General features: G+C 42.3%; 3 protein-coding genes across 7 annotated transcripts in view; 2 read left to right on the top strand and 1 right to left on the bottom strand.

Moving 5' to 3' along the window:
- Positions 1-13,499, top strand: part of LOC139556306 (E3 ubiquitin-protein ligase TRIM9-like) — a 27,134-nt gene extending 13,635 nt beyond the window's left edge. Inside the window, exons 3-11 of one of the 4 annotated variants that reach the window (XM_071370123.1) lie at positions 19-141; positions 2,160-2,270; positions 3,309-3,462; positions 5,824-5,892; positions 6,156-6,316; positions 6,687-6,825; positions 8,610-8,913; positions 9,352-9,411; positions 10,100-10,231. In XM_071370123.1, coding sequence (XP_071226224.1) covers positions 19-141; positions 2,160-2,270; positions 3,309-3,462; positions 5,824-5,892; positions 6,156-6,316; positions 6,687-6,825; positions 8,610-8,913; positions 9,352-9,403 — 1,113 coding nt within the window. In that variant the 3' untranslated portion in view covers positions 9,404-9,411; positions 10,100-10,231. Of the gene's footprint in view, positions 1-18; positions 142-2,159; positions 2,271-3,308; positions 3,463-5,823; positions 5,893-6,155; positions 6,317-6,686; positions 6,826-8,609; positions 8,914-9,351; positions 9,429-10,099; positions 10,263-10,568 lie in introns of those variants that run through there. The other 3 variants (XM_071370122.1, XM_071370120.1, XM_071370121.1) reach the window with 3 other exon arrangements.
- On the bottom strand, positions 13,022-15,711 carry fsaf1 (40S small subunit processome assembly factor 1). Its single transcript, XM_071370128.1, has 7 exons — positions 15,574-15,711; positions 14,799-15,085; positions 14,644-14,700; positions 14,430-14,525; positions 14,131-14,217; positions 14,012-14,043; positions 13,022-13,792 (listed from the first exon to the last, which is right to left on the bottom strand). Exons 1-7 carry the CDS (start codon positions 15,653-15,655, stop codon positions 13,666-13,668), a joined length of 768 nt encoding a protein of 255 aa, XP_071226229.1. The 5' UTR covers positions 15,656-15,711; the 3' UTR covers positions 13,022-13,665.
- Positions 15,712-15,839: 128 nt separating this feature from the next.
- On the top strand, positions 15,840-26,081 carry gnpat (glyceronephosphate O-acyltransferase). 2 transcript variants are annotated; one of them, XM_071370126.1, is made up of 16 exons: positions 15,840-15,979; positions 16,095-16,283; positions 16,663-16,839; positions 17,026-17,155; positions 17,299-17,426; positions 17,546-17,621; positions 17,992-18,143; positions 18,417-18,547; positions 19,180-19,403; positions 22,356-22,604; positions 22,866-22,945; positions 23,041-23,181; positions 23,639-23,738; positions 24,176-24,269; positions 24,369-24,430; positions 24,781-26,081. In XM_071370126.1, exons 1-16 carry the CDS (start codon positions 15,956-15,958, stop codon positions 24,822-24,824), a joined length of 2,001 nt encoding a protein of 666 aa, XP_071226227.1. In that variant the 5' UTR covers positions 15,840-15,955; the 3' UTR covers positions 24,825-26,081. The 2 variants fall into 2 exon arrangements, with proteins under 2 accessions (XP_071226227.1, XP_071226228.1); XM_071370127.1 differs by lacking the exons at positions 23,639-23,738; positions 24,176-24,269; positions 24,369-24,430; positions 24,781-26,081 and adding an exon at positions 23,436-23,631.
- Positions 26,082-27,128: the final 1,047 nt, after the last annotated feature.

Consider the following 27,128-nt stretch of genomic DNA (forward strand, 5'->3'; position numbering starts at 1 on the left):
GTGTTGTGTCCCTGGCAGGAGAACGGGGTGGAGTTCGAGGCCTGCCTGGTGGCTCAGTGTGACGCCCTTATTGAGGCTCTGACGCGGCAGAAAGCCAAGCTCCTCACCAAGGTTACCAAAGAGAGGGAGTACAAGCTCAAGGTGGGTCAGCGGGTCTGATCTGATGGACGCTCCAACAGCTTGATGGTTGGGAACGTCATGTTGACTGCAGTCTCACACACCAGACCAAGCTTGGATTGTACTGTGCACAATTAGCCTGGGGACCAGGTTATGTTGGCTGTAATGTACAGATGGCATCATTCAGTTCGGTGAATGGTTTATGGTTTATTGATAACAATAATCACAGTACTCTCTCTGCATCAAATATGTTAACATGACTTTGCACACTTAAAAAATATGAGCAATAGATAACTGTTATTCATAATACAACTCTGAGTAGTGATAGACTCAGCTGTCAGCTCTCTCTAGCAACAAAGGGCATCCAGGGTTGTGCACTTGTTTTGGCCTAGGTCGAGGTGCATCTGGACCCAGGTCTCTCTCCTCTCCTCCCCCCTGTCCTCTCCTTCTGAAACCCCAGCTGAGTGGTGGGCCTTGGCCTGCAGGCTGGCTGGCGTTAAGCTCTCAGTGGGTCATATGGATCCATGCCCAGGCTCAACGTGCCCGGCTGGAGGATTGGGGCTTCAGAGGACAGCTGTTGTGTTTATCAGGGCTGGAGCTGAAGAGCAGCTAGGACTGCTGCAGCATCACACAGCAGAAAAGGGGTCTTTTCATTTCACTTTGATTAAGGCCATCACACTAATGTACCCTTTTCAGAAGATTACAAAAAAAGAGTTTTATGGACTTTAGTTCCGGCCATATGGTAAAATCAGTAACTGGACTGTAAAAAGCAGTTGTTGGGCTTTTACCAAACTACTGTCGTGACAGCATTTGGTGTCCATTACATTTGATCTTCTACAGTGTGGTGGAGATAGATGGTTGGTGATTAGCGGTAAGCTATTTTATATCAGCTACAAGACAATGATCCCCGACTGAAAATATTTCAGCTATCACACAGCTGTTTCTATCATCAAAGGCACAAATATCTTATTTTTTATCATGTAATCCCAACATCAGGGCATTTGTTTCCCCCTGTTCAATCGTCAAGTGTTGTGTTAGTTTGTGTCAGTGAATGTCATTTTCTACTCTAATTCATTTCTTCCGAGCCAGTAGTCTGTCGGCGGTGTTTTTATCAGTGGCCTCTTTCGCCACACTACACATTCCCAAGGAGAGAGTCATTTCATGTCATTCGTGACAGTCTAGTCCAGGCATAATCCATAGAGCGCTGGATTGTTATTGTTTTAATGTTGCGTGATGTGAGGATTATACAGTCAATTCAATCTGAGTTGTTACAATTATTTACCTTACTGCTCATTCATTATCATTGGATAGATATGACAGTTCCTGACTGTCCTCTGGTGTGTTTATATTTGTGTGATATTTTATTCAATCTAACCTTTAGGAATGTTAATTTTATGCTTATTTTATTCAATTAAGATCCAGTTGAATAGTTTATGAGCATTTAATTAATTATTGGTTTATTGCCTGAATGTGTCAGTGACTTAATCAAATTATTTATTGGATAAGTTTGGAATTGTAAGGCTTATTTGATAAAGAGGGATTAACTGCTTTGAAATTAATCTACCTTGTATGACCTTTTCATTTATAATCTGATAGTCATATTTTTTTCATGAAAATGCAAAGATGAGTTGAACACATGAGCAGGTATAAGTGGTCTACCCAAACAATGGCTCATAAAATGGTGACAGTCCACTGAATTTCAATTAGCTGTGAATGAATGGCTTTGACAGTCACCCAAATCCCTTTTCCCCAGTGCTCTGTGGAGAGGAGGAAGCACACAGAGTCAAACATGTGGTTTCCATATGTTTGATGTGTTTGATACCGCTCCATATATTCTATTCCAGACATTACAATGAGCCTGCGCTCCTATAGCTCCTCCCACCAGCCTCTCCATTAGCTGTTGCTGAAGCAGCAGCTACTCTTCCTGGGGTCCACTTGTGTGCGTGCGTGTGTGTGTGTGAAATGCCTGCTCAGTGTTAATATGACATTAAAGGGTGCCTGTCTGTGTCCTTCTGGCTTCTCATGTGTTGTGTTGTGTTCAGGTGGTGCGTGACCAGATCACTCACTGCACTATGAAGCTACGTCAGACTACAGGCATGATGGAGTACTGTCTGGAGGTGATCAAAGAGAACGACCCCAGCGGCTTCCTGCAGGTACAGTAGTGATGTATGGAAGGATAGATGAATGGGTCAGGAGCTCTGCTAGTAGAAGGTTATGGATGAGGCTATCCTTGCTGCCTGCCGGTCTGCCTCTCATGCAGAGAAAACTTCCCTCAGATGTCCCTGTCTCCTACTGGGCTCTAAATGCTAAGACCAAATAGAGGAGACCTTTGAAGAACCGCTTATATCTTTTACTATACTAATAAATATTGATTGAATACATATGATAAGCTTGTAGAAAGATGTGGATACATGTTTTTGTTGTTGGCTAAGTGTGGATGAAGATATTGATACTTGACAGGTCATTCCAAACCATTTCTCATTGGCTTGCACTAATAAAGATTAACGTGATACTGAACATTGGTATGTGACACCCTCATCAAGGTGACTTGTCATATTTAGTTCCCCACACCATTAGCCGGAAGCCATTGATTCTCCTGGTCTTTTGATAGGAGCGGTCTGAATCAGATGAAATAGAGTGGAAAGACTATCTTCTGGGAATCAATGCTTATCTCCTCCCTTCAAATTTGAATGAAGTGTTGATTGTATAGTTTCTTATACCCCTTGGAACAAAATCGGTGCTCTGTACATAAAAGCTTGTATAAATTCTCACAAAAGCTCTGCAGGTAGCATGAAAGCTGGTACCCTACAGCAGTGGTTCCCAACCAGGTGTACTAGAACCCCAGGGGGCACTTGGCCCATCCACAGGGGGTACTTGAGAAGACTCCTGAGTCCATTGGGCTACTGGTAAAATGCACATGAGGGGGTACTTCAGGGGTACTTCGGGCAGAGCCAAATTCAGTTGTTGGTGTAGTAACTGAAAAAGGTTGGGAACCACTGCCCTACAGGGTTATTCCTAAATTCAGCACATTTCCTGCTGGCATTTTTCCAGAAGCACAAAGCCTCAGAGAAATCATAAAAAGCCAACCATATTGCACTCTGTAATAGTATATTTACTATGAGGATTAATGTTTTAGGGGAGTTGTATCTGCTTTGATGCTGATCCCTCCTGCTGTGTGTGTCTCTGTGTAGATCTCCGATGCGCTGATCAAACGTGTGACATCGTCTCAGGACCAGTGGGTCAAAGGGGCTCTGGAGCCCAAGGTGGGCCCTGAGTTTGACCTAACCCTGAACACCGACCCCCTGCTTCAGACCTTAATACAGCTGGACTTTGTCCAGAGCAAAGGTACCCAATCTATGTAATGTTTTAATCTGTTTTATAAGTCATATTCATATACTTGCTACTGTTTGTATAGTGTGAGTCTATTCATACACATTTAATATATTGTTACATTGTTAAGGACCTTTTGAAATTTACTGGGGGGGGGGGGGGGGGGGGGGCTGGTCCAACTCAAGTTGTCATGAAAAACAAATGCACCCCCTCCCCAAAGTTTTCACATGACCCTCCCCTTGTACTGTAAAATAAATTGAACACCCTCCCCCCTCATAGAATTAACTCAAAATAATGTTTAAGACCACAAATAACAATAACTGTAGCGACCATGTGTATATAAACGTGGATATGGACTTTACCACTTCAGCGTGCTTTTGTGGAACAGTCGATGCCACGCAGGGCTACGGGCCAGAATGTTGAGGGTTCGCCGACCACCACAGACGAGCTCCCTCTCCCTGTCTGTTTCATTACACAATGATCAGAGCCTGGTGCAGACAATGATCAGCTAGGGGGAAATCTGATTTCCAACATTTTGATGCCATATCTATAATTATATAAAATATAAGCAACAAATTTCAGGTTTCTGTGCCAATGCACCACACAACCAATAAGCAAAGCATACAGACTTCGGGCACTTCAATATCATGGTTTCTGTTTTCAACACCACAATAAATAGACTATATCAATCTCGACAAACAGAAAATACATCCCTCCCTATCTTGTAGGCTTACCCTGTATTAAAGGCCTGGCTTGGCAATCGCCGAATGTCATTAAACATTTTGGTGTTTTGTAACAGATGTCTCTTTCCATTCATCAATTGGCCGCTACAGTTTGGATTGATTGACTGATAGATTTTGTCAGTTAAAAAAATACATATATACTGTACACAAAGATTTTTTTAAAGTGACCAGGATTTCACTATAAAGTCGACAACTTATTTCCATTGTGGTCCCTATTTGTTTACATAAATACTATACAATTACATAAATACAGACACATTACAGAGATAGACAAAAAAATGCTCAACCTCCAGATGAGTGTGAAGGGGGAGTTTAAGTACAATTTTCACAAGCTATTCCTTGTGTTTCGATGAAATCACATCGGTGTTGTAGCACCGGCATCCTTCTCTCTCTGAGAGAGCATATAGCATATGCAAAACTTTAAAGCCTATTTTTTTGAGGGGGGTTTAGGCTACTTTCCTAAAAAAAATCCTTGTCCACCTCACGGTTCAGCTGTCAGAGATTTTAGTGCAAAATGTATCAGGGCATTGCGTGTCCACTGTATTATATTCATATTTAAATAAATAAGCTTAGGCCTAACCCCAGGGAGAGAGATATGCCGATGCTACGACACCGATGTGATTTCTTTATGTCAGATGGTTACTGCGTCTGCTATACAGATATAGACCTACATAAGGAGGGTAATTAGTAAAAAATGTATCCATAAATGTTGTATAAAGATAAGCATTATATTGTTATATTATAGGAGTAGCTCTGGTAGGGCTGAAACAGTCTTCCTCACCTCAAGTTCAGCTTTCGGAGTCAGTTGGAGAGCTTAAAAGCCACACCATACTAAACCTTCACAAACGTTTCTAAACTTTATTAGGGTAGTATCAAAAGTAAGTCAAGCCATTCTTTATAGGGAAAATATGAGCAGAAGAGTGAATGTAAACCAGGGACTAAAGGCACTACCCTCCCCTACGCCCCCCAAAAAACACACAACCCTCCCCAAAGCAAAAAAAAAAAGTTTGATAACCCTCTCCTATTTTGGACCACCCCTCCCCCCAGTGAATTTCAATCTGTCCCTTAGATTTCAGTGGACTCATCTTTTAAGTGTGCCTGACTGTACTGTGTTTTTGTATGGCTGTTCATCAGTTGAGCAGATACTCTTGTCTCTTGTGATATGCATAATCTGTACTCATTCTGTGCTTAATTGCTTGGTGTAGTGGTAGAAACGTTTTTGCAAAACTGACCAGAAAGGTGTCCAATATTCTGAGTATACTATGTGTCCACAGCTATTTTGCCATTAGTCTATTTAACCATGCAACCAAATATTATGCTTGAGTAAATCTGAGGAAGATTTGTAGTGTATATCCCCTGGCAATGTCCTAGAATACCAGGATATATTTTTTTTACAAAACGAATATGTATTTCAGTTCGCTTCAACACTTACTGAAGCAGACAAGATTTTCCCTTACCCAGTTGCCAACTCAGTCTGGCCCAAATAAAACGTAATGTAAAACAAATGTGATTTTTAACCCATGGGGAGTTGAACCAGCATTCTCTTGAGAAAGCACTGCAGTTGATCAGTTCCACTATGTTGCAAAATAACTCAAGCATCACACATGAACAAATGTCCAATATCGTGTTTCAGATATTCAGGAGACTCCATTATTGAAACAAATGCATGCAGGTGGACTGAAAGACACGGAGAGATCAGGAGGTATTTCAGAGCTGCTATATGATCATCCAAATCCAAGTTGTCCCCTTTTCCTCCTTGAGACCTGCCAGCCCACACCAGGCCACCACGTTAAGGGGCATAGAGTGGTCCCGACAGTGCTCTCCTCCCATGCATGTTTTACCCTTTACACTCTTCCCTTTTAATATTGACACCTGCCTGACAACAACCACTATCACCGCTACTTATCCATGCAGTGATAGATGTTAACTCCTCTGTGGTGTTCCTGCCATCCGTTTCTATTCCAGTGGAGTCTGCCACGGTGCCCCCGGCCCCCCTGCTGCAGCTAGAGAAGTGCTGCACCCGCAACAACAGTGCCACCCTGGCCTGGAGGGTCAGTGTGTTCCCTAGCAACCCCATCGAAGGCTACGTCCTGGAGCTGGACGACGGAAATGGGGGTCAATACAGGGTCAGATAATCCTTCATATATTAGAGATGGTGTGTGTCGTCATGTCCGACGCTCCATGTAGTCTGACACTAGGATGGAGCACTTCACGCTCTGCTGTTTTAACAGTAGATTTAGTCAAAGAATTTTAAACTTTAATCAAAGAAAGTTGATGCTCATTATGCAATGCAAGGAATCTATGGGAAATATTTTATTTAGCCAAGATTATTTCAATATGTGTAATACATTTCCACTGTAATTATACGTGGAGTAAATTTCACCTATAGACAACAGTTGTCACCTCTACGGAATATTTTATTATTCATAGTGCTTATGCTGGAGTCAGAGCTCTAACTAACGCCAGATGGTCCTGTGCTGTACTGTATATCTGCAGGAGGTGTATGTCGGGAAGGAGACCGTGTGCACCGTGGACGGCCTCCACTTCAACAGTTCCTACAACGCCAGAGTCAAGGCCTACAACTCCACTGGGGTGGGGCCCTATAGCAAAACTGTGGTGCTGAAGACATCTGACGGTGGGTTTTCTTTCTGTCTTCTCTCTCTGTGGACCTAACTGTAGACATGAAAGGGATGGAAGGGAAGACCTTTCTCTTACTGGGTTCCAGGGGACGGCAGGCTTAATTAGTACCCGGGGTACAGTATGATACTCTGTATTCAGTGCTGCTGAGCCAAGCTAGTCCTCTGGGACATCCAGGCCTGCTGTTTGCCTGCAGAGCCTCTCCCTTCCATCAACCAGCAACACTCTTGTTTGTGTCCTTAACGGCAATGGCATCCCGATCCCACTTTAATGGAAGGCGACTCTGAGGAATGGCAACTGCTCGGCATCTGACCGTAAGGCGCTACAGAGGGTAGTGTGTACGGCCCAGTACATCACTGGGGCCAAGCTTCCTGCCATCCAGGACCTATATAATAGGCAGTGTCAGAGGAAAGCCCATAAAATTGTCAGAGACTCAGGTTATAGGCAGGTTATAGGCTGTTTTTTCTGCTACCGCACAGCAAGCGGTACCAGAGGGCCAAGTCAAGGATCGAAAGGCTTCTTAACAGCTTCTACCCCCAAGCCATAAGACTGCTGAACAATTAATCAAATGGCCACCCAGACTATTTACATTGTTTTGTACACTGCTGCTTCTCGCTGTTAATTATCTATGCATAGTCACTTCACTCCTACCTACATGTACAAATTACCTCAACTAACCTGTACCCCCGCACACTGACTCAATACCGGTACCCCCTGTATATAGCCTTGTTATTGTCCTTTTATTGTGTTACTTTTTATTATTTCTTACTTTAGATTATTTGGTAAATATTTTCTTAACTCTTCTTGAACTGCACTGTTGGTTAAGGGCTTGTAAGTACGCATTTCACAGTAAGGTCTACACTTGTTGTATTCGTTGCATGTGACACATAAAGTTTGATTTGACTTGTGCAATCTGTCACTGTCCTGGCTGGGTGTGGTGGTGCTAGCCGGGACCGAGTCCCCAGAATCCTCCTGGTTTATCTGCCTCAAAGCTGAGAGCAGTAAACACCAGGTAGCGCCATGCCAGAACCAGAGCTGAAGGAGCTCCACTAAAGAGGTGTCCAGTCCTGATATAGTGCTGGCAGACAGTGGAAGTGGTCTTGCAGTTTAGCAAAGCATGACAGCGAGCGCGTGCCAGACTGTGATTACTCTAGCATGTCAGTTCTGGAGGGAAGACAGAGAGAGAGAGCAGGGAGAGAGAATAGGTTGTCGATGCCATTGATTGAATGTAAGGCTGAGATTGGGAGGCAAAGCATGGCAATGTGCTGACGGCTGACAGAGCGGTGAGACAGGGAGAGAGTTTAGACTTAGAGTGCAGGCGGCTCCAGCTATGGCTCTGCCAATTGCAATAACAATGGATCTCTGTCATGTGGAGGCCTTAGTGAGTGCCTGTCGTGTGCCAGATAACTGTTTATTCCAACATAGCAGTGTCTCTCTGAGGAATGGGGCTAATTAAAGCAATACATTGCAATGATTTGATACAGCGCCTTATGGGCAAAGTGCTGCGGAATGAGAATTAATCCAGTGCTTGACATTTAAATGAGAACATCAAGTTGAATTTTTCATTGTGGCGCTTTGTGAATATTTCATGTGTCATCTCCCGGTATGCAGCCCACCATAGGGTCCTAGCTGATCGTGCTGTTCTATAATAGCATCATGTTTCATTCTTTCCTGCTCTCCATCTTCCACTAAGGTTCACTCAGGCAGCCATGGCCTAGAGACCTGGAAATGTTCTCGTTTCTCTCTGACTCATCCTACTGCTCTACTTTGTCTCTCCTGCAGTGGCCTGGTTCACCTTCGACCCCGCCTCGGCTCACAGGGACATTGTGTTGACCAATGAGAACCAGACGGTGAGCTGCAACAGCTATGATGACCGTGTGGTGCTGGGGACTGCCGCCTTCTCCAAGGGGGTACATTACTGGGAGCTCATGGTGGATCGCTATGACAACCACCCGGACCCTGCGTTCGGGGTGGCGAGGATCAACACGATGAAGGACATGATGCTGGGGAAGGATGATAAGGCCTGGGCCATGTACGTGGACAACAACCGCAGCTGGTTCATGCACAACAACTCCCACACCAACAGGTAGGTGGGACATCTCTCAGGGGTGGAAGGCTGACTCCTGCTCCTCCACAGCTTCCAAGTTTAGAAATAATCATCATCCTCATTGTGTGTCATACTGTCAGAAATAGCCCACTTACGCACGTACAATATTGGCAGGCAGTTAGTTGTAAATGGAAGAGATAATTTGTAGGGCAGTGATCTTATTCTTTTGTGATAATCCATTTTTACTTAATCTTATACTGTATACTTACTGAGTAGCATAGAGTAATGAAATACATAGATTCAAATTCCACAGGCTTAGCAATCTACATCCAGAGACAAGAATACACAAAGCACAATCCTCCTTCCCCCTTAATTAACAATAATGCAGTAGTAGTTACCATTTTCAGTAGCTGATTCAAAGGTTTCCCTGTGATCATCTTCGTGTTTGTTCACCCTCATTATTTATCTTCCTGTCAGCTGTCACGTTGGAGCCTATCACCCACAAAGACACACTCATTTCCCTCATTAAAGTGCCAGGTATACATGAATGTCAGGTAATCATCAAAGGCAGATTTTTGCTTGCAATTCTGCTTGTTTGTTTCTTTCGCCTAGTGGATTTCTCTGGAAATCCACTAGGAAGTCCTGTAGCTTTGTGACATAGCTGTTTGACAACGGTGATGCTTTCACACTTCCACCATTTTGTTGTTTGAGCTGCTCACTCTCAAAAACCAAAAATCTGCTGGCTTTTTGGGTGAGTTGACTGGATTGAGTTTAACTATTTACATACAGCTTTGCATTGCCAAAGTATTTAAGATGTTTGGATACTGATGTATTTATTTGACTTTGTGCCATTGGAATGGAGAAAGCTACACACCCTGAAGGAGAAGCTCAAGAGGCGGTTTTCATATATTTGGTGAACCACAAGTAATCTGGATTTACTGTACATCAATTCACACACAGCCTACATACAAAACACACATTATTTTGCAATTAGGTCAAATCTAATGTTTTGAATAGAGGAAACTGCTGAAAGCCATTTGCTGCAAACTGTGTTTGGAGTCATTGGCAACCCTCTATCCCTCTGAGATCCCATACCACTCTCAAAGGGCCTGTTTGATCTGTTTTGATATGGTCCATTAGGCGTGTGTGAATTGAATTAGGCGTGTGTGTGTGTGTGTGTGTGTGTGTGTGTGCGTGCGCGTGTGCGTGTGTGTGTGTTCTGCAGGGCCGAGGGGGGCATCAGCAAGGGTGCCACTGTGGGCATCCTGCTGGACCTGAACAAGCACACTGTAACATTCTTTATCAACAAACAGCAGCATGGCCCCGTGGCCTTCGAGAACCTGGAGGGAGTCTTCATGCCTGCTGTCAGCATCAACAGGAATGTCCAGGTGAGCAGACAGTCAGACAGAGTTGCTTAGATGGGAAAACTCTGGAGAACATTGTTTTTTTGTACAAATTTGGGTAGTTTTGTCTCGAAATTCAAGGATTATGGCCTTAATTTAGAAATGAAATTCATTTCAAATTAGGGATATGTTAAACTGCATATGCACATATTTTTATTCCATTCTTACATACCAGCAAATATACATTATGTTGAGTTAGTAAGCTCTGTGGCTCCTGAAAGTCAAATCCTGGATCTCGAGTCAGCAGCTTAGTCTGTCATGATCTCATTTTGTAATGTTTGTCCTTCACAGGTTACCCTACTAACAGGAATGGAGGTGCCAAAGAATTTTAAGCAGCAGTAGCCTCCTAAGGTGTCCTGGCACAGTCCCACCAATGTCAAAATGTACTCCTCCTGCTCCATCCCCATCTGTTCTTGCTACTACAGCATATCTTATGCTGTTTAATGCCTACGATCAAATATCACCCTTGTAGGGAGTCTTATATACGAGGGACTTTTGTATATAAAATATTCTGTTGTTTTTGTAATTTTCCAGGTCCTAATTGCATCTCAAGCCGTACAATCAGATTCTGTGTTTACAGTCAAAATGCCACAGGGTGCTTTAATGAAGTGCATCACTAGAACGAAATCCCATATGAGGGTAGAGTCATGAGATGTCCTACAGTACAATTTCTCTACTTCTCTTCTCTCAGGTTCCTTCATAGAGACTTTGTATACTCTGATTTCTTTATAGGAAATCCCTGGTTGGGTTAAATGCGGAAGACACATTTCAGTTGAATGCATTCAGTTGTACAACTGACTAGGTATCCCTCTTTCCCTTCCCTTCTCATTCAAAAGTTGAGAATAATACAGCTTTTCTTAGACACATTATTGGTGAAATACTGTCTTTGCAACTTTACAAAGCCTTTGCATACCATAATTGGAATAAATTCATCTGGAAATCTGCTCAATTTAAAATTACCTATGGGGATTTTATACACTATACATTTCATTTAAGGAAATTGAATTCACCCCAGCATAGATCGTCAGATCTGTGTAAAGGACAAATCAGAGTACAAACGGTACCTACAATTCTGTCACTAGATGACAAATCTTGGTTCAAAGTGAAGCCAAACCACTGTGACATTGAGATGTAACATTGCCATGTATATTTTGTCAAACTATTTAAAATACAAATATGTATCTTTTTTCAAACGATTTACTGTTTATGCATTGGGTTTTACTACACTATTGAAATATTTATTAAGAGGGTGTATGCTCATGTGAATAAACAAGTATTGTTAAAGGTATTGTAAAGCAGTTAGAAATATTGTATTGACAGACCACTAGAGGGTCAAGATAGCATGATACTGTATGTAAGGAAATTGTAAATATGACTAATGTGTCCTAAGCATGCATTCTAAGCAAACTAGTTTACTTAACTCCATCTGTACATAGTAAAACTATTCCTAAAACAGTGATATGCAGAAGCCTTTCAAACTACCTAGTACAGTACAATACATTTGCCCCCTAGAGTTTGAAGTCAAAATTACAGCATCACTTTAATTTCCCCATAACAAAAAAAAAAAGTGTTTAACCATTTATGTGACAATTTAATATCTTATGGGGCTCAAGCATATTAACATACAATGTCAGATGACAACTTTAATTTAGAGGGTTAAGCAGTGCGTTTGTGATTTGTCCGAGGGGTCCTTAATGGAATTGTAGATACTAGGCAGGCTTATTATCCCACATTTACATTTGACCATGTCCTCATAAAGTTCACATACTGGTATATCATTAATCACGATTAGATGCAGTTAGGAGTTGTTTTGTATCATATTCTGTAATTCTAATTTTTTAAACATTTTGATCTCCGACTGCTACTAAAAGTGTTGCTTCAAAGTGATGTGCCCTTAATCCAAAATGGTAATAGGTTTTTGGATTAAGAATAATAAAGCTATTGTTATTAGAATACAAATTCTGCTCAGTCTGTGTTGAAGCATGGTGGTACAACCTTGGTGAAAATGATTTGTACTGTTCTTGTATCCTCGCTTTGTAAAACACCAAATATAGTCATGCATTTTTGAATGGTCTTAAAATCTAATGTTGGGTTTATTTAGCTGTGTTTAATGTTCTCTGAACAGAGCCAATGCCTTGTACATTAAACATGTTGATATGATGTAGAGCAGACTGTCTGATCACAGAACTACAGTATGTCCAAAGCTAAAATGTGGAGGTGACCATTCCCAGGGTAAATAAATGATATTGACTAAAGCCATTTTGTATAGACAAGCCAATGCATCAGGTTGCAGCATGTACAGTTGGTTATTGAGTGTCTCCAAGTGAATGTTGTCAATGAGAGAATCATCCCTGTTATGAAGATATTCTTATAAAACTCAATAAGTGCTTGTGTTGGCAACTACAGTATAGTGAAGTGTCATGTACCCAAAAGGGATGACTGCAGAGGCCTACAAACAAAATTGGCTCCATGTAGCCTCTCAACAATCACCATGGAAATGGTGTTCACAAACACACTGCCGGTACAGACCATAATATCAAAGGAATCTTTGTAGTAAATTCACATAGTAGCTTATCGTCTCGAAGTGTCATATTGTAGTGTTTGGCATGCATTTCCCAGCCTGCTTCTGAATGTGAACACCCCACCCCCCCAAAAAGAAAATGGTGCTAGAAACAGTCACGACTGTCAGATTACAATTGGGTTTGAATCTTTGACTCTGCCTCAAGAGACTGACAGTAGACACATTTATTTCATATATTTATTTATAAATGTATAATACATTTCAGAGATTTATTTTGCCCACATTTACTGTCCCCACCCTCAGTATGCCATGTGGGGAAGGTTTTTGCAGTGTCTGGGAGGCATCTCTCTTCTAAACACAGGCTTGCAACTCATGCCCTGGGGTCGTGGCTAGTGCCCTCTCACTGCCAACCTACCAGAGAACTAGGCAGGGTGCACCACCAAACCTCATAGGGAATGTCAACTGGTCCATTAGGACACTGGCATCCGTGTCCAGAGTGTGTTCACAAAAAGCTGTGCTTTATTTTATAGAATTCTGTTACGTATGTTTAGTTCTCATACGATGTAAACGTTTCGTACTTCTAAGTGGTTTGTATATGAAATGCGTTGTACTTGGCATTGTTTTCATATTATACAGCTTAAAAGAAGAAAAAGAATGCTCTCTTTCCTTTATATAATGAATAAACTGTGATGGAATATGAATGTGCTCTTCACATCTTTTCTGTAGTCTTTCTGGGGTTATGTTAATTGTGGCTTGGACATCAATTGTCCGTTACTGCATCTTCATGTGAAAAGTCTCCTAACTCCCAAAAATGCAACTCTTAATCATTGTTTTCACTTCATCACTTTTGTGGCATTTATTTTAAACTTATTTTTTTTTGATGGAGGCTTTTATTTTCTGAATTTCTTTGGTGCTCAGGACCAGCATTCCATTTTTAAAGCGTCCCACCTGGCCTGTAGGAGCTTTACTGGAGAATGACTTCCTCTTCTCATCCCTAGTAAATGGTACAGCATGAAACATTCAGTGAACACAGAGTATGAAACATGGAGATTTAACACTTAAGGGAGGCAGAAATTCATAATAAGTAGAGGCATGGAGCAAACATGTACTACATAACAGTTACTGACAGTGGTTCATACCTATTCAATTGTGGCAAAATGTCCACATATTTGGAAATCTATTTTAAAGCTAAACTTAGAATAACATCACTAACCTTGGTTTAGTCATCTTCTTTTTCTTTAAGTTCTAGAATGGAAAAGAATTGGTATACAAATTCAGAACTGAGATGACATCACACTCAATGCGAAATGATGGGGATATCATTCAATTTACCGTCTGAATTTCTTCCTTTGCCTTTTGCTTCTTGTCCTTAACCCTTTGCTGCAACACTTTGTAGTTTACATACTCCTTCTTAGGGGGCTGTGATAAAAAAATTAAGTTTGTCAGACTATTTACTCTGCTTCATCATAACCAACGCCAACTTTACACAACTTTGTCCGAGCATCATGTTTGTATATTACAAGGGAGGGAAATTATATGGTAAACTCTGTTGGTGTGCAAATAGCAGGAGAGATTACACTTTCTGGAATGTGCATAAAATATCATGTTTACTTTATGTAACCACAGTTTACCCTTGCTCCAAGCATGATGGCTCGCTCCTGTTCAAAAACCCTCTGCTGCACTTTCTGGTATCCAGTGATTCCAAATCTATGAACTTCTAACCGAGCCTAACAAACAAAATAAAACAGGAAGACATTGTAATTCAACAAAATAATTGGATCATTGGTATAAGATTGTATCATAATTGGGTAGAATTTCAATATCCTACAACATTCACTTTGTTACCTTTTCTAGACTGAATTCATCTGGGTCCACCTTCTTTTTCTCTTTTGTTTGAGGAGGCTGGAAGAAAAATGTATGAGATGCAATGATTCTGACAAGAGGCTCAGGTTGAGGTGAAATCGTAATATGCCATTTACAGATGCCGTTAGGCATAGTACCTTGTCCTTGACCTCGGGCACTGGTGGCTTTCTGGCTTGTCTCAGTCTTTTTGTAGGATCCTGGAATGTGACCACCTCTACTGGTGGTGCCTGTTTAGTGGTTGAACTTGTGTTTCCAACTTCAGAAGCACCAGGAAGGTCAATCGCTGAGATATCTGAATGTCTGACTTCCAGACTGTCTTTAGTATCACTGCAATCGTCTGCAGCGGTGTCCTCGTCCTCCACCTCACTCCTTTGGGATCTCTTCTTCTGTGACTTTTGTTCTCTCTTTGACACTGTTCGATCACCTGTAACAACATGCTGTTAGAAAAATCTTCAAGACCACCCGAACCAAGCCACACAAATGAGCAACTAGCTAGCCTCCTCCTTGAACTGGGGTGGCCATGGAGAGCTGCTAGTTGCGTGGGCTTTTGCGCCAACCCTGCTCAAATAAACTGGATTATGCTAATCACGTTTCTAAAAAGCAGCTCATTAGTATAACAAATGTTAATGCAGTACTGGAGCAAAAGCCTGCACACCCAATTACTCTCCAGGAAGAGGTTGGCCCTGTTTCAACACGTCACAGACACAGCTAGCTAACGTTAGCTTTTCTGCTAGCTAGCTAAATTAATGGCTAGCAAGTATAAAAAACAGAGCTAAACTGGTAAATAAAGGATGACGTCCAACCACTACTAGTAAGACAACCATCTCTGGATAGCTAATGCTAGCTAAATTCCAACACGCTAGCTTTGCTTTGTTTGCTAACTAGCAAGCTAAATTGCTAACTTTTGCTTACCGAAATCATACAACGTATTCAGGACATGGTCAAGAAAAAACTGATCCGTGTCTTCTTCCTTTCCATTTTCGTTGTTGTCCATTTCAAGCAGTGACTAAACTAATATCATGTAAATACGAAATAAAATAGGGAAACAAAGAAAAAACACGATTGTGGATGACTGATAACAAACCAATGTACACACGTGTGCGTACTATGCAAGTGAAAAGCAACAGGATCAGGATGTCGTTTCTTGGCCACCGTAGTTTAATGTACAAACAAGGAAGTAGCCATTCATAGCAGGCAATTATCCAGCGAGTCAAACATATATATCTAGCTTAAATCTCTGTCGACGATTCTTCAGCCAAAGCAGCATCTATGTTTTTATAATACCTGCTAAGGAATGGCATCAAAAACTCTTTATTCGGTACGTAGGCTATACATTGCTAGCTTGCCCCACCCACCAACATGTTTGACACTTGAGCTAAATGTCAACTGTTTGTGCCAGCTGTCTTAACATTCTTGTGTTTGTAACGTTACAGCAAAGGGACCCCATGCTAAAGAGAGATGGCTTTGAAGACATTTTAGAAGAGAGGAGGAACTCCAGCGACTTGAAGTACGCGTTGAGGTGCTATGCACCGGTTCTTTACAAGGGAGTCACTCCCTGCAAAGCAAACATGCTCAAGAATATCGTTCTCCAATCTGATCAGCTACACTATGTCATTAATAAAGTAGGTAATCAGTGCCATAGCCCGCATGTGCAAAGTTTGTCATTGGTTGTTATAGGTTGTCAAGTGTTACATCTCAGCTCTTCTATTGTGCCTCACACCACAGTGACATCGCAACCCCTCTGATCCACAATTTTAGGCTACATGTAGATTACAAAATGTGTTGATACAATGTGTACATGAATGTAACTGACATTGCTTTGCATGCATGCAGAGTTATCCTTGACTTTGTCTAACGGGTTAATTCCATCCCTTCAGTGTTTAAACTGGTTTGACTACCAATGACGAATGTATTGACAACATACTCTGAAACTGTCTTTGGGGATATGGCAATACATGTATTATTCATAACCCCTGCCTTCTGGTTGATGATCATGCCCAGGTGTCACAAGAGTCTGGCAAGGCCCCTGACATCATCCAAGAAGAGGCCTCTGTCATTCTGGAGGAGATGGCCCACCGGCTCCAGATCAGCACCGTCCGCTTCTTTGCCTTCGCCCTTACCAAGGCCTTCAAAACCCTCTTCCAACATGTCTGTGTCAACGAGGAGGGCATCCAGAGAGTGAGTGTCCTGAGTCTGACAATAAAAAACGGTAGCTCACTTCCTCATCAAATAGCATTCTGATTCTGAGTTATGTTGGAAATGTAATGCAAAGTAGTAGATTAAGGAGCATGGGACATATGGGATATTAACTATTTGTCCTATTAACAAAGTTAATTCATATCCACACATTCTTAATTTCTCCAGCTCCAACAGGCCATCCAGGAGCATCCAGTGGTGCTGCTCCCGAGTCACCGTAGTTACATGGACTTTCTGTTGATGTCCTACATCCTATACACCTATGACCTCGCCCTGCCTGTCATCGCTGCAGGCATGGGTAAGCATCTGCTCCAATGTCTCTCTGAACACCTTAATGTTCACTCTGTGTAAAAACACTCTCCTTTGTTCTTTTATCTTTTGTTTGGCCGTTTATGTTGTTGTTGCTCGCCTTAGTATTGAGGATATTATTGTGTGATCTAGATTTCATGGGGATGAAGTTTGTTGGTGAGATGCTCCGGATGTCAGGAGCGTTCTTTATCCGGCGCTCGTTTGGAGGAGACAAGCTGTACTGGGCTGTGTTCTCAGAGTATGTGAAGACCATGCTGAGGGTATGCACAATGACCTACTGTTCTGTTCCGCTGTCCTTTTATTGTGCTTTGTTGCTGTAACAGAGCAAGTGCAGAGTGTTTAATTTGTATGTCTGTCTATCTCTGAATTTGTTTTTTAGAATGGATTTGCACCTATTGAGTTCTTCTTAGAGGGTACAAGAAGCCGAACATGCAAGTCCCTCACCCCTAAATTAGGTAAACATCCATGTTGTTTTGATTGGAGACTTGACCAAAATCCTTATATTCATATATCTGACTTGGCTCCTTGCTTTTGATTGAGCTTATTGCTGAGCTCTGCATTTGTTGTGCAGTATGTAGCATTTAAGTGTTTTGTTTTATGACATTGTCTTCTTTCAGCAAAAAACTCTAGGTGACAGGAAATAGCTTTTCTGCTACCATTGCCAGATTTTCTGTTATATACCCAGGGAGAGGTGCCAGAATTGACCCCAATAAATGTCATTTTTTGCAGTGGCATTATTTCAAAACAATTCAATGCTCTTGTCTGTAGATGTATGAGAAACCAATCCACTGTAATCATTTTGGACCATGGCTCTCATCATTTCAGGGCTACTGAATATCGTGATTGAACCATTCTTCAAAGGAGAAGTGTTTGATGTCAACCTAGTGCCTGTCAGCATCAGTTATGAGAGGATACTAGAGGAATCTCTCTATGCCAGGGAGCTCCTGGGAGTGCCCAAGCCTAAGGAGTCCACCTCTGTGAGTCTCTACTATGTGCCTAGCCCTGTACTGTACTGATGGAAATAGATTTACAACCAAGAGAGGTGTTGTCTGGAGAAAGTAGACATTCACTTGATTTCATCGGTTTTTCAGTATTGATTGAAATTAACTTACTTCCTGCGTACATTGATATCTCACCTCACTTAGTTGATATCCTGCACCTGTGTTTACACAGCACAATGCCAGGCAATTGCATATTGACACTCAATTGCATATTGACACTCAAACATAGGCTGCTATTTTGCCTTTCAGGGACTGTTGAAAGCCAGGAGAATCCTCAGTGAAGACTATGGCAGCATTCATGTGTACTTTGGCCAACCAGTGTCAGTACGGAGTCTGGCCCAGGGCAAGGTCAACCGCTCTAAGTACAACCTTTTCCCAAGGTACACTGTGCTGTCTATTTATGGTAAACCTTACACTCATAACTTACAATAGCTCACACGGATTGACATTAAGTGTTGCCTTAATCCCTGGGGAATAAATTGAGCCTGCTTTTATGTTGCCCCATTGGGTAGGTGTTAAAAAAACAACCAAACTGCAAAGAATTCCACTAAAACGTATATTTCTGGTTCGTCCCCATTGTTATGTTAAAAACATTAAATTTGTGTAATTTCAGGCAGTCGAACATGTTGAGACTGCTCTGATAAAAAATAAAATAATAATAATAGTATTTTTTTTTATAACAACAAAAGTACAAAGAACTCCAGTACTGCTCTTTCTGATGTGTAGGTGAAAGGCAGGCCATATATGGCACTTTTACATGTAAATAGCAAATTTACTTTTTTGACCAAGTAATCTTCAGACAACCCAAAAATATTCCTGACATGCCTGATGGGCAAGTGCCTTTCAGACTTCAATGTTAATCCCTGACTCATAACTCTCCCCACTAGCTAATACTTCAATGGCTTTTTTTTCCTGAGATTAAAAAATTAATACAATTCAGTTGAGACCCTGTTTTAATTTGAGATGGTTAGTCATGTTCTTCAGTAATCACTGGAGTCTTATCCTGTTACAGACACATCCCTAGGAAGCCCATGGAGGAGACCCAGTCATTTGTGAATGACACTGCCTACAGGATAGTGCGTCTGCAGGAGGACAACATGGTGCTGAAGCCCTGGGTCCTGATGGCCTCCCTCCTCCTGCAGAACCTGGAGGGCCTGGAACTGTCTGTGCTGACAGAGCAGACCGTCTGGCTCCGAGGCCTAGCCCTGTCTTATGCTGCCTTCCTGGACTGGCCTGGTAGGATCCACACCAGGCATAGGCAATGCACATTGATCCCAGTGTAACTCTTACTTTTAACTTTAACACACCATTGATTGTGCTTTAACTCTCCTGTTGACCTCAAATGATACAGTAAGCTCTTTGATGCTGTTGCTTAGTGTTTTTTTGTAGCCTCAGCACAACTTGGCCTAAATATTTGTTTATTTAAACCTTATTTTACCAGGTAAATTGACTGAGAACACATTCTCATTTACAGCAACGACCTGGGGAATAGTTACAGGGGAGAAGAATGAGCCAATTGGAAGCTGGCGATGATTAAGTGGCCAGATTGGGAATATAGCCAGGACTCCAGGGTTAACACCGCTACTCACGAGACCCATTTAACAGCACCTTACACCGGGCAATGTCCCCAATCACTGCCCTGGGGCATTGGATATATAAACTCAGCAAAAAAAGAAACGTCCCTTTTTCAGGACCCTGTCTTTCAAAGATAATTTGTAAAAATCCAAATAACATCACAGATCTACATTGTAAAGGGTTTAAACACTGTTTCCCATGCTTGCTCAATGAACCATAATCAATGAATGAACATGCACATGAGAAACGGTCGTTAAGACACTAACAGCTTACAGACGGTAGGCAATTAAGGTCACAGTTATGAAAACTTAGGACACTAAAGAGGCCTTTCTACTGACTCTGAAAAACACCAAAAGAAAGATGCCCAGGGTCCCTGCTCATCTGCGTGAATGTGCCTTAGGCATGCTGCAAGGAGGCATGAGGACTGCAGATGTGGCCAGGGCAATAATTGCAATGTCCGTACTGTGAGACGCCTAAGACAGCGCTACAGGGAGACAGGACGGACAGCTGATCGTCCTCGCAGTGGCAGACCACGTGTAACAACACCTGCACAGGATCGGTACATCCGAACATCACACCTGCGGGACAGGTACAGGATGGCAACAACAACTGCCTGAGTTACACCAGGAACGCACAATCCCTCCATCAGTGCTCAGACTGTCCGCAATAGGCTGAGAGAGGCTGGACTGAGGGTTGTAGGCCTGTTGTAAGGCAGGTCCTCATCAGACATCATGGGCACTAACCCACCGTCGCTGGACTAGACCGGACTGGCAAAAAGTGCTCTTCACTGACGACTTGCGGTTTTGTCTCACCAGGGGTGATCGTCTGATTTGCATTTATCGTCGAAGGAATGAGCGTTACACCAAGGCCTGTACTCTGGAGCGGGATCAATTTGGAGGTGGAGGTGGCGGGTCCGTCATGGTCAGGGGCGGTGTGTCACAGCATCATCGGACTGAGCTTGTTGTCATTACAGGCAATCTCAACGCTGTGCGTTACAGGGAAGACATCCTCCTCCCTCATGTGGTACCCTTCCCGCAGGCTCAGCCTGACATGACCCTCCAGCATGACAATGCCACCAGCCATATTGCTCGTTCTGTGAGTGATTTCCTGCAAGACAGGAATGTCAGTGTTCTGCCATGGCAGCGAAGAGCCCGCATCTCAATCCCATTGAGCACGTCTGGGACCTGTTGGATCGGAGGGTGAGGGCTAGGGCCATTCCCCCCAGAAATGTCCGGGAACTTGCAGGTGTCTTGGTGGAAGAGTGGGTTAACATCTCACATCAAGAACTGGTAAATCTGGTGCAATCCACGTGGAGGAGATGCACTGCAGTACTTAATGCAGCTGGTGGCCACACCAGATACTGACTGTTACTTTTGATTTTGACCCCCCCTTTGTTCAGGGACACATTATTCCATTTCTATTAGTCACATGTCTGTGGAACTTGTTCAGTTTGTCTCAGTTGTTGAATCTTGTTATGTTCATACAAATATTTACACATGTTAAGTTTGCTGAAAATAAACGCACTTGACAGTGAGAGGATGTTTCTTTTTTTGCAGAGTTTTTTTTTTTGGCCCAGAGGAAAGAGTGCTTCCTAGTGTTTCTTGTAGGGGCGGCAGGTAGCCTAGTGGTTAGAGTGTTTGGCCAGTAACCGAAAGGTTGCAGGATCAAATCCCCGAGCTGACAAGGTTAACATCTGTCGTTCTGCCCATGAACAAGGCAGTTAACTCACTGTTCCTAGGCCGTCATTGTAAATAAGAATTTGTTCTTAACTGATTTGCCTAGTTAAATAAAGTTTACATAAAAAACAACCCCCCTCCAAAAATCCTACTGGCCCTCCAACACCACTTCCAGCAGCATCTGATATCCCATCCAGGGACCGATCCTGCTTAGCTTCAAAGGCAAGCCAGCAGTGGGATGCACAGTGGTATGTTGCTGGCCAAATATAAATGCAGCACATTTGGTTCACCTCCAGGCAACAAGTGAATGTCATACATATTGCATTAGAATTTAATCAAAGGCAAAGTTATTCTATTTTTTTAAGTTGTTTTATTTACTGCCCCACACATGTAATCGGGGGTTGATTGCGGTATGGTCGTATTGGAATTGACCCAGTGAAAAAAAACGTAATTTCCTCGCCAAGGTCTTTCTTGGACAAAAGTGTTTCATGAGCCCTAAAAACATTCTCTACCTGAATCTGTTCACTCACTGACTTTGACTGGCCCTATATTATTTATCAGACCCACTGCTCCTGATGCGATATGATGTTTGATATCCAGTTCCCTTTGATGTCAGAAGAATACATGTTTGAGTATGAGCGACTGATCTAGCTTTATAATTAGCTCTGTGTGAACCTCTGGGCTTGCTAACCACACCCAGATGATGCTCTCATGGCCCTTCCAGGCCTCAGACATCAGTCCCTTGTCACTGCTCTGGGGATTTCCCCTGCCATCCTTAATGAGTCACTGATGTTGTGACAGGATCTGAAGGATCATCTGAGACACCCTGCGTGTGCCGTCTAGACAGAACTCACTGCTGGGCCTCGTCACCTTGTTACTTCCTTCTCTTTTCTCTGTCTCACTCTTTGTTTCTGTCTCTTTTCTCTCGCTCCTCCAGACCATGCTCCCACAGCGAAGGTGGTGTCGTCCAGCCTGGCTCTCCACAGGGGCTTGGCGTGTGTCTCAGGGGGCCGGGTTAGTCTGGTGGTAGGGGAGCCCCTGGGCCCGGTGACCCCAGAGGAGGCTCTCTTTAACAGAGCCGTCAGCGTGCTCTCCTGTGCCTCCTACAGGAACCAGGTCCTTCACGTGTTCCTCCGGCCCGCCATGCTGGCTGTGGCCATGCACACTGCAGCCTCCTCTAAGAAGAGTGAGTGGCCTGGCAGTAGGCCAACTCTGATCTCATTTAATATTAATAGTACATTCATGGGTTTTATATAGTGCTTCATGGACTCAAAGATGCTTATTAGAACAAATGTATTAGGTTTGAAATATAGTATATAGCCCCAGTTTAAGTTTCCACTCAATATACCTGCTTTTATGTCGTCCCAATAGGGTGCTAGCTAGTATACATGGCTGAGGTTTTTGAATGTGTTTTTCCACTTATTTAAACAAAGGCTGCATCTTTCAGATGACGTGTACAACTGCTTCAGCTTCCTTTGGGACATGTTCTCCAATGACTTCATCCTCTGTCCTGGGGACACTGTCCAGGTAATACTTACATGCACAGTGACATAATTTTAAGGGATTTAAAATCGTAATAAGCTCTTAGTATGCACTTATTCCTATGGTGAATATCCATACAGGACTTTGAGGAGGCGTGTTACCTGCTGGTGAAGACTGGTGCTGTTCAGATGCCGCAGCAGGACATAGTGATGACAGACATAGGTCAGCCCACCCTCTCCTTCTTCAATGGCCTGCTGGAACCATTCCTACAAGGCTACCAGGTACACTGGCCCTCAGTCTAGCACTAATGTAAAGTGCTAGACTGTGCCCTCAGTCTAGCACTTTTATCTGAGCATGATACTTCCTGATGGCTTTATAATAGCTTTATTACTTTATCATAACTTAAAACACTTTTCTTACATTTTACTCAAAGAGCTCAAGAGCCTTTTATAGTGGCCTGATGATTTAGCAGTATTGTGTACATTGGAGTTCCCAAAAGTTGTCAATTCATTTTACAGTGGCAACTGTCTTGCAGGAGAATCCTCAGTGAAATATGAATTTTCATGACCGGTCTCCAGTAGAGGGAGCTCTATAACCAGAGCACTGTCACGTTAGGGTGTTACATGATGGGTGTCCACAAATCAGCATTGCACATTTCTTTGGATAGTGCCACTCCGTGGTCTTCAGTGGCTGTGTGTGAGTTGACTGGTGTTGAATTCTTGTGTGTGGCTCTTCTAGGTGGTGTGTCGGTACCTCTGTGAGGAGGCCAGTGAGGGCCTGACAGAGAAGCAGTACATCCCTGCTGTCCGCAGCTTCGCTGTCAAACTCATCCTAGCAGGTGCCTTCACTTCACTCTCTGAAATGTTTTGAGTGTGGTCTGGGTTCAGTCAGCAGCATAACAACTTTAGTTTATAGCCAAGTGGAACAGTATACATTTATTTGGATAGTCCCATGGTTTGTAGATGTTCAGCTGTCTGTCAACAACATTTTAACTTACTATCCACTAACACTATGCCATAACCATAGCTTTATGTCCACGTCTGTGCCCAGCGGGTAGGTTTAGCTGGACATCTGTCTATTCCACATTGGTTCAATGTAATTTCATTGAAATGCCGTGGTAACGACGTTGATTCAACCAGTGTGTGCCCAGTGGGCAGCTTCATGTCTACACCCTTGCTCTTGGTTTATATGACACAATGAAAACTGCCATCTAGTGGCTTTAGATGCTACTGCCAACTCTCAGAAGTGAGCATTCTGTGTTGTGTGTTTTCACAGGAAACCTGAGGTGCTATGAGGTGCTATCGTCAGACATGCAGAAGAATGCTCTTGCCGCTTTGCTGCGTATGGATGCTGTAACAAAGGTCAAAGTGTAAGTCCAGTTCAACTACTCCTATATCTGGGTTGTGAAGTTCCATTTTGCTGTGGGAATGTTTGTTCTGACTGTGAATACTTTGTTCTTTAATTTCAGAGCTGATCAAGTCACTCTCATAGTGAACAAGATGGCTGTGAACTCTATAGACAATATACTGGGTAAGAGTAGAATGATCAGTCATATCAATCAGACTCAGATCAGCCCAAGTCTCTCTTGTTGCTGTAGCAGAAGATCTGTATAGAGATGGGTTGACACAAAGTTATATAAGATGATTGTATATTTAATTCTATTTGAGTCACACAGGCTTGTGCAGTGCTGTTTCATTTCAAATGGCTGCATCAGGTACTGAGGGCTGGCCTACTTACACTTTTTGTTACAGCAGTTGTCATGACCCACTTTGGATGATGTGGCACTGACACATGCATGACAGCTAGCCTATAGTGGATTTTCCATTACACAACACAAGTGTGTGAGTCCTGATGGTTGATTTTGTTTTTACTCTCTTCAGGAGGCAAACTTCCCACTCAGAAAGCTGTCCTCGCTCGACTGTAGTTCACTCACTTCGCGGGCCAATGAAAACTCTGGAGAGTAAACTCTGCCTTCATTACCATAATGCCACATTTTCCAGGAGAGCACAGCTTTGCTGACTACAAAGGTTGTTTGTCATAGTTTTTTAAAGGGAACTTCACAGGGATGCCATCTGGGACACCGTTTTCACACACACACACACACTCTTCAAATTTTTTACATGACAAATAACACCGAAATACTTCTTTAGATCTTCGCTCACACTAACTACGTTTCTGTCTAGAGACGTTTTACATTTCCGAGGTTGCCAAAGTAATTTAAATAGTAACCATTTTAATTAACACGTTTTGTGCAATCCCGTTTGTTTTCTAACACTGCTTGGACTCATTAATATATTCTTCATTTGTTATTTTGATGTTATAGCGCCTCATGTGGTATTGCTACTTATGTATGTTGTTAGTGTTTGCATTGTGTTGGTGTGGACCTCTCCCTTTCTCCTCTGCTGGGATCGTTGCCTTTGTGTGTTTTTCAGAGAAATCATTGTTACAAAAATGGGGTCGCATCATGTTGTTTACAGACCCAATTGAGGATACCAGCCTATTTATGCAACGTTAACACTGGGTAGATAAGAAATTGTATTTACTATATTTTATTATATCATAAAAACAGATTTGGAGTAGAAACACCCCCTCTCATGATCAAAGCCAAAGAGTTTGTGATTTCATCAGATATGCTGATGGTATAATATCCAAACATGAGAGCCATATGTTGTTTACATCTGTTTTATACACATGTGCAGTGCTACATATCCAACTGCATCATTGTTACTCTGATATATGATGACTATTGTGGAATACTCCGTTTCACAAAGGTAACCTGACCACTGAGGATGTGCCATAATCTCTCCTTTCCTATAGTTCCTGGATTGTTTAGTGTGACCGAAGTATGTTTCTGAACTGCTTTGATATGACTGTGTTTACAATGCGGATTTGACAAACACATGAAGAATGTGACCATGATCTCTGTTACCAAGTGCAGCAGATGCATTGACTGCTGGTCTCCTGCCAAAGTATACATGTCTATGTTACCCTACCATTCTGTCATGTGCAGTAGGGTGCAATGTGTATGTGTTTTTGATGTGGAATTAATGTTGTTCTAACATTAATGACTACTGTTGCTGTACAGTAACATTTAACTATGTGACAGTGTGTGGCAGTTAACTGTGATCAATGATGCTTTTTGAAGTAAATCTACAGGAAGAATAAAGCATTTGAAATATAATGGTAGATGGTGTGACTGTTCTGAGGACTAGGGGAATGTTGTGGTTATCTATAGGCAGAAATGTTTATGACCTTCCCATAGATGGCAGGCTTGCTCCTCTTCTATGAAATGCTGTAGGTTGTCAATTTCCAGGGAAGTAATGTGGATGGACGTGTCATATCAGGGAAGTATTTTCCATCATGTTGTTTTGTGGTCATGCTGCTGAGTAAGATAATACAGCCAGCAAATCCCCTAGCTTCCATCAATTTTTCTCTGACATACTGTTGAGTTCTCTAAAGTCACCACACTCTATTTACCTTCTCAATCCAGGCCTCTGAGCTCTTTTAACAGCTATATCAGCACTTATATTTTTTTCTCATGACATGCTTTATTTAAGGGGCATGAACCAGATTAACTCTGTTCAACTGAAGTGCTGCTGCTGGGGCTCTGTGGAAAACAGGTTAGGCCAGTCAGGTGGGTTTTCCCATCTATGGAAGTGCAGTTAAAAAATAAAAAAATGTTTTTAACACCAATCTTTGCTTTTCCTATTACTCTGCTACTGGGAGTTGTGGCCTCATCATGAATGTGTGATATAGTCACAAATGGGTTGATGCCTAGTAGTTAACCTTGAAAAGTCTAATTTCATTAATTTCCTTGAATACATCCTGCCTAAATACAAACACCATTAGCCTTGGCAATTTGCATAGTGGCGTAATATCCATCTGAACATATACAGTGCATTCGGAAAGTATTCAGACCCCTTCAATTTTTCATTGTTTTGTTATGTTACAGCCTTAATATAAAATGTATTGAATTGTTTTCCCCCCTCATCAATCTACACACAATACCCCATAATGACAAAGCAAAAACAGGTTTTTATAAATTTTTGAAAATGTATGAAAAATAAAAGCAGAAATATCAAATTTTACAAGTATTCAGACTCTTTACTCAGTACTTTGTTGAAGCACCTTGGCAGGGATTACAGCTGTGAGTCTTCTTGGGTATGATGCTGTAAGCTTGGCACACCTGTATTTGGGGTATTTCTCCCATTCTTCTATGCAGATCCTC

This window comes from Salvelinus alpinus, chromosome 27 (genome assembly GCF_045679555.1).
Source record: "Salvelinus alpinus chromosome 27, SLU_Salpinus.1, whole genome shotgun sequence".
NCBI lineage: Eukaryota > Metazoa > Chordata > Actinopteri > Salmoniformes > Salmonidae > Salvelinus > Salvelinus alpinus.

What these genes read in the sequence shown, in the direction of transcription:
- gnpat (XM_071370126.1), top strand. Translation starts at nt 15,956, where the DNA reads ATGGCATCAAAAACTCTTTATTCG. An exon ending in ATGTGAAGACCATGCTGAGG is followed by an intron (nt 17,427 to 17,545) that starts GTATGCACAATG and finishes TTTGTTTTTTAG; the next exon opens with AATGGATTTGCACCTATTGA. An exon ending in GTCCTGGGGACACTGTCCAG is followed by an intron (nt 22,946 to 23,040) that starts GTAATACTTACA and finishes ATATCCATACAG; the next exon opens with GACTTTGAGGAGGCGTGTTA.
- fsaf1 (XM_071370128.1), bottom strand. Translation starts at nt 15,655, where the DNA reads ATGGACAACAACGAAAATGGAAAGGAAGAAGACACGGATCAGTTTTTT. An exon ending in GAATACGTTGTATGATTTCG is followed by an intron (nt 15,086 to 15,573) that starts GTAAGCAAAAGT and finishes ATGTTGTTACAG; the next exon opens with GTGATCGAACAGTGTCAAAG. An exon ending in AAGAAGATGACTAAACCAAG is followed by an intron (nt 13,793 to 14,011) that starts GTTAGTGATGTT and finishes ACCATTTACTAG; the next exon opens with GGATGAGAAGAGGAAGTCAT.